The following is a 15,092-nucleotide window of genomic DNA, read 5'->3' as shown; positions in this document are numbered from 1 at the left end:
TGTCGGAATACAGTTTAAATGTGTTGTATACACAGTTGCCATAAAATACTTTCTCAAATTTTCTCCTGAATTTAATCCTGATCTGATTGTGCCAACTGTGTGAATGGGATTGCGGCCTAACTGAAAAACTATATAGGTTGAAGAGAAAGAAAACACTTAAATAAACAAATTAAATTTGGCTTGAGGGATAACCCTCAGTATGTCATACGGTATATAAAACTAATTATTTGTTCAAATCTGCCTAAAAGACACATATACATGCACAAGATCCATACATTATAAGTATAATTGCAGCTGAATGTAAATGTTGGTAAATCTTGGCCATAAAAATGATCCAGATGTGAAAAACAACGATTAAATGAATCTGTGAATTTATAAATAAATAAATAAATTGGATTGGAGAGTATGGATGACAGTCAACAAGAGTGAATTTTGGCTGTGAGGAAGAAAAATATCATGGTGATATTTTTAACGGTATCATGTTTAATTCCCTGTATCTGCATCATGCCATAAATAATCAACATTACATTGTCAGTTTTAATTTCACAAAGCTTGCATTCAGCAAAAAGCAAAAATAATGGAGGAAAACAATAAGCAAATAACAGACAGTGACAACAAATAATCCTCAACAGGTTTACCATGTAAAAGTGTGAAATTTTTAATTTTGTTTTTATATCATCCACAGTAACTGGGGTTCAAGTGCATTAGGTTATTAATTGAGCCCTGGCCATGAATTTCCCAGAAAGGACACATTAAAAGTAAGTAGAAGGTAGTGTAAGTCAATGAACTCTCAACTGATAAAAGCCTAATTTTGAATCCAATTTGTTAATCAGGATGAATCACAGACAAATACTTCACATGTTCTTGAAAATAAACATCATCAGATGGAATAAAATCTGAAGAAAGCTTCTGGGTCTCTCTTTCTAGAACAACATTATCAAAGAAAAGTCACATTTTTATTGATTATACAATGCTAAGGTTGTCAAATTATCAATACTATGATCAGTGAGAACATTTTTCCATAAATAATGGAGGACAGTTAAAGGGTCACACTGAAGAGCTCTGCTCATTCCTATGAACACCTTATGAATGAGACCAGAAAAACACCAAAAAACATCTGAGGTATCATTTTTTCAATGGGTTTACACACGTAGTATAATAATGGCACTACATCTTCAAGGTACTTTCCTACATGAATCCTTGTCTGTTACGTGTCTTTCTTGCCGTCCATCTCACTCAGACTCTGAGTCCTCCTGGCTTAATCTGGCCTAAGCTGGTGAGACACAGCAAAGTATAGAGGAATCAGGATTGCATTCAGTGGGAACATTGTCCTAATCCCCTTCTGCCCTCTTCTTTGTAAACACTCCGTTGGGCATCGGGGTCGCTGATGTTTTTTGTCTTCATCACGCTGTCACAATTTGCTTTGCAGAAAATCCAAGAAATAACAGAGGAAGAAGCAAGATGTGTGGATTTCTGATGATCTCAAGCTGATTCAACTCTAATGCTCACGTGGAAAGTGAGGCTGGTCAGAGCATGCTCTGTGTCAGGGCAGTGAAACAGTGGAAGATCAGGCCCATGTCTGCTCTGCGAAGGATCAGACACAACAGGGCCCTGATGTGGCAGTGGATACGGCGACTGGTCCAGACCTGCCGGTATGGTGTGGAATACCCTGTGAATTTCAATGACTCGGACCAGGAGGAACAGGAGATGGTGTGCCTTGAGGTAGTGACACACTACACTCACTCCAGGGGGCAGTGAACATGAGTTTCAGGGAACTTGTCTTTTTAACTGACTTATGGTATTAGGACACCGAATTGCTAGGTGAAATTAGTAAAATGTATTTAATTGACAAGGAATTTTCAAAAACAAAGGCTTTTATAAGACAATGGTCTGTGTCTTACCATTCACTAAAAAGTTACATGTCAAACTTATGGAATACCATTTAATCAGACTGTATTTAAAATCAGCTGATGTGTTGCTTACCCCAATGCAATCCCATTGAGAATGTTTATATAAAACATTTTATTTGATTTTTTTCAAATTGTAACATTAATTTTGGAATTCAAGCATTTCTGTATGATTGTAAGAATGATCTGTTGCTGTGTACCAACGAGACACAAAAATTGTATTGTATAAAACCAAATATCAAGTAAAACTGTGATTCTGATTCTGACACACCATGAAAATTGTTATCCTAGAGAATTACCAAAAAGTCATCAGGGATAAAGACAATGCATATAAAATAGACTTCATGAAACATATTTCAATGTGGGTTCTTTATCAGGTTCAAAGGTATTGTTTAGATAACCAATTTTAGAATGGTCTCACAATGTGCAGCAAAATCGTTTCCTGTCTGATCATTAGTAGCATTTTTTACCTCCTGCCAAATCTCTATTTAAGGAAGTACTTCTGGTTTAAACAAGGCTTAAGAAGATTAAAAGAATGAGATGGTGTGTCTTGAAATAGTGTAATACAAGTCTTTAGGCACCTACGGGGGCGTTTAGCAGACACTGTCATAAAGAAAAATATACATGATAGCCTGCATCAATATCCCAATAAAGTGTTCAACATAAAGTAAATTGATACTTTCAGTCTTGAAATCTATTCACAGAATGGGATTTTTGAGTTTGGCAAAAGTCATTCATTGTAAATGGATAAATAAAGACTTCTAATCGCTCCACATGTTATGGATAACTACGCTACTTTTCCCAGAAGTGAGGGAATTGTACGAGAGCACACAAGGACAATATCGTGAATTGGAGAATAGTCATCTAACATCAGACAAAATTGTCGTGTAGCCTGTATCCTACAGCAGATGTGAAATTTAAGAATGAATTGCCTTTCCAACAGGAAGACAGAGTATATGTAACCTATTCTTTAGTATCAGTAAAACTTTAGTTTTGTTGCTATCAGGTTTGGGATTGTTCATCTTTTGGCTTACATATGACATAGCAACCAACCTTTGGTAATATGGATTATTTTAATAAAGAAAGCGTAATCATCACATTTGAAAAAACAATGACATTTTGCTTATGAGACAAATTCAACTGATGAAATTGAAAAAATATCCTTTAATTGATGTCTTTGCAATTCTTGTCATTTGTTGTTGTTTTGTTTTTCCCCCCCTGTATTTACCTTTGTTTTTAAACTGTTGACCCATTTTTCATAGACAAAACTGTGGTGCATCTCACCATGTTTGCCAAGAAGCATATCAAAGTTTTTCAATTCAATAATTGATTGGAATAAAAAAAAAGATTCAGTTTTGACTGAACAGGAAAGTGTGTCATAATTCAGCATATTGTTTAAAATACAAGTCTCTACAAACATTATGAAAACTGCATCTGCATTCTTGGAAGTGTGTGAAAATATTGTCAGAGAGTTTCGGGGCTCCCCTTTCTCACAGATTTTTTTTTTACAATCTTTGAGAACAGGCTTTTTTGGTGCAGTCAGGGGGGGGGAGGATATTCAGGCAGGTGACCTCAGGTTCAGTCCTATGCTTTTCATGGAGGATATTGTCCTGTTGACCTCAACACCATGTGACCTCCAACTGGCACTGGGCTCGTTTGTGGCCAAGTGTGGTATGGTTAGGTAACCTGCCCCTCAACGTTGGATATGACTCTGACTCTGATATGAGGGTGTGTGTGATGGAGAGTGACAGAGGAAAGGAGAGAGAGAGACAGGGAGAGAGCAAATGACTGTACAGCGTAACGTCTTTCATTGATATGCTATCGCTATCTGGATGGATAGATAGATAGATTTTTGTGAGAGAATAATACTTCCAAACGCAAAAGCCAAACTATTCACATGTTAACTATCTTACCTGTCTGCAGATAGATAGATAGATAGATAGATAGATAGATAGATAGATAGATAGATAGATAGATAGATAGATAGATAGATAGATAGATAGATAGATAGATAGATAGATAGATAGATAGATAGATAGATAGATAGATAGATAGATAGATAGATAGATAGATTATGCACCTAAAATGTAGAATTGGACACAAGCATGAACTGAATGTATTTCAGTGGTTTAAAGGCAATAGTAAAGGTCACTTTTTAAAAAAGAAAGATGCTATTTCAAAACTGAAAATTGATTTTTCCCATTATTGCAAAAATGTACACAAATCAGTAATCCACAGAGTCAACAGACAGTTTAAATATAATACTAAGTTATTTATCAAAAACATTTTTCTTGTCCTTTTAGAATGTCTTTAAAAGAACATTGATGAAAACTGCAAGTTGTTGACAGAAGTGTACCAATGCAGTGTGGTATTTGTAGTGGTATCTGTACATTAATCCATTTGAAATTCATCTGTACTTCAATGCATCATTTGAATATTTTTGTTTTTTTGTATCCATATGACTTTGCACAGTTAAAATTTGAGTGTGTTGTACAATTTGACTTGATTATGTTTGGATGTAGCTTTATTAAGTTTCAACCCATCCATTCATCCATTGTCTACCACTTATCTTACTCAGGGTTGCAGGGGATGCTGCAGCCTATCCCAGCTGCCATCGGGGGGGGGGAGAGGTGGGTTTACCTGGACTGGTGGCCAGTCAATCTTATGGGCACATACACAGACAGACCATTATTCACTCTCATTTGCACATCTGGGTTATTTTCCCAATTTTTGACCTGCTGCATATTTTTTGACTGTGGGAGGAAAGCATAGCACCCAGGAAAACCCAAACAGACACAGGGAGAATATGCAAACACCACACAGAAAGGTCCCCTGTCAGAATTTAATCAGTCTTTTGTGCTGTGAAGCTGAAGCACTAACCCCTGCACCTTTTACCATTCCCTCTTAATAAAGACACAGTTTTAACACAATTTTCAGTTTTTCTCAGACCTGAGACCTCAGGCCATTCACTGGTGTTTGATGGACTTGAGACTTTTTATGCATTAAAAAAAAGTGAGAGAAACTGGAAAGCAAACAAAAAACAGTGTCTTTATCATTATTATTGTCTTTATTTACATCAGCTTAAATGCAGGCTTGGGATGGTACAAGCCAGTGTCTCATACAGATAAGGCATCCGGCATAAAACTTGCGCCAAAACCAGAAATGCAAACTGAACTTATGAATCTCATACCAGATCGGTTGAGGCCCGGGTTAAAAACAACCACCATTGGTGCTGATAACCTACAGGGTACCAGCTGCTGTGCACATTGAGGACACAACTGCACTGTAAGAAGTAATGTATGCCATTAAAGCTACAATAATAACAGACAACTGGAACATGTTTGACAATGGCAGAAAGAAAAAAAGGTAATCTGGAATCACAGCCTGATGCATTTGGGGGTTAATTCACACTAACGAGCACAGAAAAGTCTTGTTTACTAATAATATATAGTGTGATAATAAAGAAAATGAATTTGCCCAAGACTTGTTGCCTAGAGTGATGGTGATCATTTGAATGTGATAAACTCTCTTTAAATAAAACAACAGAGTACTCTATAACTTCATTGCAGTGATTAAAGCTGTGATTACATATTATTAATATATGGCTGACATTTACAGTCCAAAGAGCAACATGATTGACACATATGTGGGTGTGTGTGTATGTGTGTTGGGGGGTGGGGTAAAAACCTTTACTGTCGTACAGGTAAAAATCAGGAGGAAAGAAAATGAAAGTGCCCTACTTTCGTCTGCTCCCTTTCTAGTCTGTGACAGTACAACAAATGCAGCACATTATAGACCCATCTTCACCTTCAAAATAATCACATTTGCCATGCATAATCTCGAGGTGTTAGGTTGGAAGCCGCTATTGCACTCCACTTCCTATCTGCATGTTGAGCTCCAGTGATTGAATCTGTGCTTGATTCTATCTTTTCCTAAAGCTCTTCCATACTTTGAATCCTCACAATCACACACTGAGGACCTTATTCATCTTTTCACTTGGCTATACTCTTTATCATCTCACTATTCTTTGTGACCTTACTGATATACTACATTTTGCCTCCAGAGGGAAAAGTCTGTGCTCAACAATTCACAATTGAATGAAGTCTGGTTTAGTAGCTTGCATGTGCATCTTTCAATCTCATATGTTTATTCGTAGGTCTATGTTGCATAAGATGAACACAGGGGAAGGTGTTAAATGAAGTGTTATTGAGAAAGTCACATGTTAATGTCCCTGGGGGATAAAAATGTGTGGATGCTCAGGCTTTGCCCCAATTAACCATTGTCTGAAAGTAATAATCTTGATAGAATAGAAGAGCATTCAGAGCAAACTTTTAATTTTGGCACAATGATCAAACACATTAATTCCTTATTTCTAAGTGGTCCTTAGAAAAGATTATAGCGTGAGTAGATTGCCTGCCAGTCCTTACTGAGACCTGAGTTACATGCAATAAAATTGTATTCAAAGAACAGAAATCAACACACAGCATAAAGAAGTTGCTTTTTTCATATCTGAAACGAAGGAACATACAGACAATGTAAAGCTATCTGTGCCTTAATGATTTTCAAATCACCATTCTTGTGCTGTTGTTAGTCTCCTTCAGATGGCAGTGTTGTCTTTTATATCACAACTGCCTGTAGCCTTGTACATTAGATCGCACACATACACAAATAATCACTTGCGAAAGTCATGTTCCAATGATAATGTGTCAACACTTACTGTGTAGATACTTGTAAAACCATTGATTAGATTGGACTTTTCAATGAAGACAAAAAAGGCTTCAAAAAGAATATTCACTATATATAGATATAGATAGATATTCTGGAGAAACCAAACATACCATTATGTTTTTTTCCATACAGATGTGTTCATTTTTAAGGTATCATATTTTTACATTGGCAGAAACCAGTGGACAGTTAGATATGATACAAAACAGACTCGATGTGGTTTGCAGTTAAGTAATAAGATAAAATAAAATAAAATAAAATAAAACAAAATAAAATAAAACAAAACAAAATAAAATAAAATAAAATAAAATAAAATAAAATAAAATAAAATAAAATAAAATAAAATGCTGATGCATCCACATCAGTAAAACAAGTTGTAAAATATCAGCATATTGGATATTGATGGAAAAACATTGTGCGCCCCTAAAATAAACAGCTTAGAAACAAACAAACAAACAAAAAGATTGTGGGTCAATTGATAAAATTAGTAACGATAACAAAAATAACTGATTCATACCAATAGAATAGAACAGAACTTTATTAATCCCAAAGAAAATTCTTTTGGCAGAAGGCTCCAAAATTTCAATAAAGAAATTCTTTTGCCAAAGGGCTGCAAAATTTCTGTATAGTTCAATTTACACGTTGAGCAATCATTTAAAAGAAGACATTTCAGCACCATAGACAGCGACTTTGAGGTGCCTTTTCGAGCCGAATCTGAGCAACGCCATTCGTATATGTGTGTGTCTCTCTCTCTCTCTCTCTGCGTGTGTGTGTGTGTGTGTGTGTGTGTGTGTGTGTGTACAGATTACTTCAAGCAAAAGAGGGATCGATATGTGTATATTTGACGCCAGGTGGGCTCGTATTTGTGCCTCGCTCTTACCCCTCTTGATCATAAACTGATGTATTGCAGCCATCTTTGATTGAGGAAGTCTGTTTCTGAAATCTGGCGCACAAGGCAGGGCAGAGGACCCGCACGTTAAACCTGTGCCGTTCTGTCAGGGTTTACGCTGGGATAGTACGAGTTGGCGAGAAGACGCATGCGTAGTGACTTGAAGCAGCCGGTCAGAAAAAAAAGCCTTATGTACGATCGGATGTAATCAAGGCAAATAATTACCTCTTCTCGCTGTGCATACATGGTGAAATTGTAAGTACAAGCGGCGATCTGATTTATCCTTTCATTTGCTGAGCGGAGTGTTCGGGGGTGTTTCCGAGGATGTTAAAAAATGCATTTCACTCTGGAAAGAGGGGTCTTTTTTTTCAAACGGATCTAGGCAGTGTCTTTTCGGTGGTTATCCAGGGCGATGAAGCTCCACGGGTCTTCATGACGGCACTTTCCATGGATGCGACGCGCGACTTGCTAATGCGGCGTCTTCCGCCGTTCAATTCGCACATCATATCCCCGTGTCGATCACGTCGAAGTAGAACGATGGCTTATTTGACTTTATTATGATTCATCGTTTGAATGGAGACGACCACCCCCACCCCCCATTTCATCTTCTATAGCTGTTGAGTCAAGCCATAGCGTACTGCAATTGTGTCACCCTTGAAGTAACCGACACCTAACGCGTAAAATGTGCCATAGAGCAAGACGTGCAAAATCTGAATCAGTGTAACGAGCGGATCCATTTTAGAAATGGCCAAATGGATTTGTATTCATTCGGGGGCTGCGAGAGAACGATCTTGCGGTTATAGATCGCAAGATTCGCCCCATCTCCCTCCCTCCTTCCCTCCCAATTCTTCTGACATATTTCAGGTAGCAGCCAGATGATGTGTCGGAACCGACAGCTTTGTTACATAAATGATCTGCCAGGATTTTTTAGTGTCTGACCTGGTGATGACACGTTTGTCACTGTCTGCTGTCAGTAGGCCCTACAAACGCTAACGATTCAGTTGACTCAAAAACTGCATTTACAATAATATCACTCATTAATTAACCGTGTGGCTTCTCAGGGATGATCTAGATTGTACAAATACCAAATATACACTCAGAATATTTATATTATTTCCAAGTGTTTCCTTTTGACCCGCTGTGAATGGCAACATTTTCAATGCACTGCCTTTATACCCTGCCTTTCACAGATGGGATGGATCAAAAGTCAGATTATACATATTTAATTAATTGTCTGCAATCTGTATATTCCTCAGAGTGCAGTCTTTTTGAGGTGAACCGCTGGAATATGTTTGGTGGCTGCATATTCGGTGACTCAAAAAATGAAAAAAATAATTACTCTTCAATTATTTTCCCCTGAAATGAAGAAAAAACATTCCTTTACAGAGTAACCAGTGGGCATGCCAGGACATGTTCTGGTAATAGAGCATCCTGCTTCCTGCAAATATAACAAACAGATTAGTGACAACTGGTGAGTGAAAAAATGATGACATTTAAATTCATTTTCCTACGGTGCTGCAAGTGATCAAATATGTGTGAAAAATGGAATTTCACAATTTTGAACCCTCATTACCCTTCTTTTTCAAACGGCAGGTAGTTACTATAAAATGCGTTTGAGGAAAAGAGATTTTTGACTGCAAACCTTCTCTTGCTGCAATGGCAGACAGTGATATTTCTCACACACTAAACTCAGTTCCTTCCTTCCCCCATCGCTCTAGCCCATGGGATCAGAGCCGATGGAGATGCGAAAGAGGCAGATGTCGGTGCAGCAGGAGTCGGCAGCGGGGGGAAATGCACCGTCCCAGCAGGGCCAGTCGGGCCAAGCCAACCCACGGGGCCCTAATGCATGTTGCTTCTGCTGGTGTTGCTGCTGTAGTTGTTCTTGGTAGGTGCTCCTCACCCAAGACCTCATTTACTATGGTTAGAATAATTGACATTCTTGTGCATAGATCAGCAGGCATCAGCTTCAGCAATCTTAGCGCATTCTACATTCCATGAGCCTCATCACAATGTCAAACATGCCTAACATCAACTCATCATCTGCTGTAAATGCATCTGATAAACACACAGGAATACTCACAGGAAAACACACACAATATTCTGGCAATTAAATGTATATCTAAACATCATAAATTTACTGTCCATATACATGCTGTTGCACATTACGTATCATAGTTTATAATGTATGATAAATGTATACAGTATGATGACTCACCTATTCATAAATGATTACATAATAAATATCATATGCCTTTTCTGATCATTTGAACATGTTCTGCATCAAAGTAATATATTTAGTGTGAAAATAAGAGAGAGACAAAGCTTATTTTTTATTTACTTTTGCAATTAGTGGCTTTGCTTATACAGCTCTCTTGTCTTTTCTCTATTAGGAATGAGGACAGGGATGATCGGAACCGAAAGGCATCATATGACATTAAGGAGGGGAACGCAGACTGTGAAGAGTGGTCAGTTAAGTTTGCAGTACAAATAGATCCCATTCATTGCGAATCTTGAGAACTGTGTTGGAATCACCCGTGTGTTTATCACCTTCGCTGTAGTCCGAAGCCCACATTGGAAGATGTACGCTCATGGGGCCAATCATTTGACAAGCTGATGTGCTGCCCGGCGGGGAGGAACTCATTCCGACAGTTTCTTCGCACTGAATTCAGCGAGGAGAACATGCTCTTCTGGCTAGCCTGTGAGGAGTTCGGCAAGGAGACCAATAAGAGTGCGATAGAGGAGAAGGCTCGAGTCATTTATGAAGACTACATCTCCATTCTCTCGCCTAAAGAGGTCTCACATTTCTATCATTGATCTGTTTATATTTGTCTTAATTTTGAACACAAACTCACAAGACACACAAGGGAGTCTGAAAAATGATCCATACCCATTTCTTTCTAAGTTTGATTAGAGGACTGATACCCCTTGTCCCTGTATTATAGCCAGATAACAATGAATGTTTGGCCTTGGTGTGGCATCTGTACTCATTCCCATTCTTCTTTTACCATAGAGCCCAACTGATATCCTCTGTTGATCTTTTTAATTGATATTGGACTTTAACAAGCATATTTCTATATACAGTTATGCTGGTTATGATAGAATTTGTTCCCACCAAGCATCTAGCGGCATTATTTATTCATATTGAAATTTGCTTGAATGTAGGTTGAGTTGTCAATGTTACGGATGTCTGATGCCAAGTTTTTGATTTCCATGTTACGATCCAAATAACTAAAACGTGGCATCTGTCGGATGTCATTCTGATATTCCCTCTGATATCCCTGGCCATCTGTAGCAGCTGGCGGTTATCGTTGTTTTAGCAGTATCATGTTGCAATCGGCAGTAATTTGGTAACATTAAGATGTGGCTCAAATGTAACAAAATCTGAATGGTTTTTTTTTTTTGTTTTTTGAAAACACTAACCAATCCCTGCTTCATAAACCTGGTTTCAGTCAGGTTTTCATTTATTCCTTCCTATGCAAGAAATGATGTGGAAACCATTGCTTTACTTTTGAGTTCATCATCCTTTACCCATAAAATAGAGCTATAATCGTAACCAGTGCAAATAAATAAAACTGTGATCATAAGCTTAGTAAATACGGAATAACTAATAATTTCTCACAATTGTGTCTGGAAATTTCTGATGCTATTGCGCCTAATTCCTCTGTTCTTGCCACACAGGTGAGCCTTGACTCCCGTGTGCGTGAGTCGATCAACAGGAACATGCTGGAACCCTCATCGCACACATTTGATGATGCCCAGCTGCAGATCTATACACTAATGCAAAGAGACTCATATCCCCGTTACATGAATTCCCCAGCCTACAAAAACCTGCTTAACACTCTGTCAGAGCAGTCCCCAGAATCTTAGGGTGGTGATGACCTGTGATCTTATCATTCTCTTTATCTCCCCATCCCTACCCTCTTTTTAAACATTTCTCTCTCTGTATGTTCAGTGCAGGATTACATGTACCAGGCCTCAGGCCTGACCCCTCCCAGGAATCTCAGCGCTATTGTGATCTGCACCTGACCGAAGACACTCAGGTCTCAAAATCTCCCGAGGGCTCGACATCACAAGTACTGCTACAGATCAACATAGCGAAACACTCCAAAGGAATATGAAAACATTTTTTTCTGTTTTTATTTTGTTTCTTTTGATAAGAATAATCTATTTTATTTGTGTTCAGAGTTTTTTATGGTCTGTTGTTTTTCTATGATCTTTTTGGGTGGGGGTGATTCCTAAGGTAGACTATATATTTATTAGTTTGTAAATAGTACAAATGGAATTGTGGGTATTTTATGTGGAAACGCCTGGTTCTATTTAATGCGTATGAAAATCAAAGCTCGAATCAATGGCTACATGTTAGCTCTACATGCAGGCAGCTTTGTGGGGTACCATATGATTTTACCTTGATTTCACCCTGTTCTGTTACCGAACCTCACACTTTGGTACCTGTGACACTGACTTGGCAACTCCAGTTCATGTCCAGATGTGTGCAGAATTGAAACAATTTGACATGCGGATGGATGAAATAAGAGAAAGTGGCAATAGCTCTTGTCAAAATCTGTAATATGTTTCGTGAAGAAACTTAAATCAAATGTGGATGGATTTTTGTTTTTTTTAATTCACAGAAGTTTCCTAGGTTCAGACTATACTCAACACACGTGTGACATAGGAAAATCTATTTAACAATATGATGCATTTTTTTGTGATTTAGGTGTGCAATATAAAATCAAACTATATTTGAGTATTAAAGTCAATGAAATGTAGGTCCCTATCAGAATATCTGGAAAGATCTGTAATTTTGTAACTATTTGTTTCCAGGAAAGAACCATGTACGTTGGTGCTAAGGGGAAATAAGAACAGTGACTTATTATTAATTTACGATAATTATGACATTTTTGTAAATTATGTCTTATTTCATATGGAGTTAGACAGGAAGAACACTTCTCTGTTTATAAAGCTACAGCCAAACCAACTACCAGTTACCTTACTTAGCTTAACATGAGTGAACACAGAAAACTGCTCACATAGCCCTGTCTAAACCTAACACAAAGACACCAGCAACTTAAAAAAAATTCCTTATAGATATATGATATATGATATGAGATATATGATATGTATCTCACAGGTTAATATATATATATATGATTTAATAATTGTACTTAAAAGATCAACTTTGAACAATAGTGAAGCCATAGAATATAGGGTTATGCTAAATGTAGCAGGATGAAAAATGCTAAACAAAAAATAGCTCATACACTCTGGAAGAATACCATTTTATAACTGTTAGTTTTACACTTTTGATACATTGAAAATAAACCAGTATCAAACAAATGTAATTCAACCGAACTTTACAAATGCAATGAATATCTCACTTCATTCAAAGCCAGCCTTTTTTTTTCACCTGTTTTAAGCTAAGCTAAGCTAAGCTAAGCTCACCTCTGGCTGTAGCTTTAAATTACACAGCGGTTGTAGCTCTCTCTAAGTCCTCTGGCAGTAACTGAACCAGCATACTTTCCCCAATGTTACATGATGATTATTATTATTATTATTATGATTATTATTATTATGATTGTTATTATAATTATTATATATTTAATTGTTTTTCTTGTGAAATGTTTGATAATTTTCAGCACTGAAAAACTACCATAATTATCAGTTGAGATTCCCCATCAATGACAAACTGGCTCGAACTACTATTTTAAACAATTTAAAATATATTATTATTGCTTAAAATTTAGAATCTACATTGTTCCCCAAGATATTCTATAAAAAATGCAATTTGTTATATGAAAATCAACTGTTTGAAATGTATTCGGGGGTCAGGCCAGGTTAGTAGCAACACTAAAGCTACCCTTGTGAACTGTTTTCATACATTCAAGTGTTTCCATTGACTAAAATTGGAGTTGCCAAGTGCATAATACTTTAATGTACTCTAATAGTCTTAGCTGAATTACTTTGTTGCCTCACAAAATATGTCACTCAAAGACAAGATCCTCATATGGGGAAGTGCCTTGACATTAAATTTTATAACATCTTTCTCATAGGCAACAGTCTTTTTCACAGTTTGCCATAAGGGTGGTTACCGGAGCACAAAGCCAGTTTACTGGAAATTGTCCCTCTCATTGGCCAAATTATTGCATGCGTTTTTGTCTTGATTTTTTGTTGTTGTGACAGCATCAATCCCATTTTGTTAGCACTACCAAACAGTATGGTGGAAGGTGACGCAACACATGATTATTTGCTTAGGACAAAGATCAATGGATAGGGCTGGTTGATCTAAACTTCTTGCCAACCTGTGTGCTTCACGGTGGCACTTGTAGTAGAGTTCACTTTAACTTATGATGTGCAATTTGAGCTGATGGATACACTACGCAGATCAACCTCAAACACAGTCTAAGCCAATGGTTTGGAGTGATGCCTATAAATATTGTTTCTTCTTCTGTTTACTATATGAAATGTTATTTTGCGCTGACTTTATTGAAGAATACATTTTTAAAAAACAAATATGAATGTTTACAGTATATATATCGTTTAGTTTTTTGTTGTTTTGTTTTTTTTTCTGCTACTCTCCAAGAAAATAATGACTTGTGGGCATTTGATTAAGATCAAATAAAGCACAATAATTTTATTGACTCTGAAATGCTTTCAACACAAACCACACAACTCAACCAAGTATGACATAGCTCAAAAGACGTGTGATATGTGGTATTAGTGACTGGTGTAGATGTTATGATTTCAGAAATGTGTCATGAGACCACTGTACACTAACATAGTTTTGTATTCTCAAGCAAAATAGTTGGTGGAGAAAAATCAAATTTCATGAAATTGCCAGAGCAATCCTGATAAGGCATCAGGCTATGGTACTAAGTGGTAATTTTACATTGTGTTTATCTAAAGCACTGCTTGTATGAATGCAATTTACAAAAATCTATCTAGAAAAAACTTGATTTAATGCCTGCTAATGCTTTATAATATTTCTTAGAATTAACTTGACAATATTTATCAATCTCAAAAACAACAATCATTCACATTAGTAGATTACCCCCGGCTGCTGCTGATTCAGAATTAAAAAACCGAAAAATCTATGTAAAAAGGAAATCATAAAGTGCTTGAAAGCTGTATGTTCTTCCAGAACCTTCCTTTGCGTGCAAAAAGGCAGTAACTAGCATGTAGTGCATCAAACTGGACAGCATCAGTGATAACAAACAGCACACACTTCCTCTTGATATGAAGTTCCTATAGATAAAAATACTAGCATTTACATGCAAACATGTTCAAGGTGTTTAGGTACCCTGTTTTCATTGCATAAGTAATTTGCTGTTTGGTTCACTGACATCTGTGTGGCACACAAGTTGAGACACAATACTTAATGACTGAATGAAGACTCATATCAACCACTCTCCCCAATTGGTAGTAGCAAAACGAGCAATTCTCAATAAATGAAATAACCAGATGAATCTAAGATATGTTATTCATTTCATGTTAGCAATAACTTAATGGAGATTCAGTTCAACTAAATGGGTAACATTTGTAGATCATACACGGAATTAATAGGAGTCCTAGAATTA

General features: G+C 37.0%; 1 protein-coding gene across 2 annotated transcripts; it reads left to right on the top strand.

Annotated features, from left to right (window-relative positions):
• Positions 1 to 1,364: 1,364 nt before the first annotated feature.
• Positions 1,365 to 14,152, top strand: rgs20 (regulator of G protein signaling 20). 2 transcript variants are annotated; one of them, XM_086175906.1, is made up of 6 exons: positions 1,365 to 1,722; positions 9,240 to 9,406; positions 9,912 to 9,986; positions 10,080 to 10,314; positions 11,200 to 11,389; positions 11,474 to 14,152. In XM_086175906.1, exons 1-5 carry the CDS (start codon positions 1,534 to 1,536, stop codon positions 11,386 to 11,388), a joined length of 855 nt encoding a protein of 284 aa, XP_086032032.1. In that variant the 5' UTR covers positions 1,365 to 1,533; the 3' UTR covers position 11,389; positions 11,474 to 14,152. The 2 variants fall into 2 exon arrangements, with proteins under 2 accessions (XP_086032032.1, XP_086032033.1); XM_086175907.1 differs by lacking the exon at positions 1,365 to 1,722 and adding an exon at positions 7,507 to 7,776 and having other exon boundaries at positions 11,200 to 14,152.
• The last annotated feature ends 940 nt before the right edge of the window (positions 14,153 to 15,092 follow it).

Source organism: Fistularia commersonii, chromosome 28 (assembly GCF_037954325.1).
Source record: "Fistularia commersonii isolate RoL2024-O1a breed Wild chromosome 28, RoL_Fcom_v1.0, whole genome shotgun sequence".
NCBI classification, from domain to species: Eukaryota; Metazoa; Chordata; class Actinopteri; order Syngnathiformes; family Fistulariidae; genus Fistularia; species Fistularia commersonii.
The sequence above is the reverse complement of the archived record's forward strand: the minus strand, read 5'-3'. Positions and strand labels throughout refer to the sequence as shown.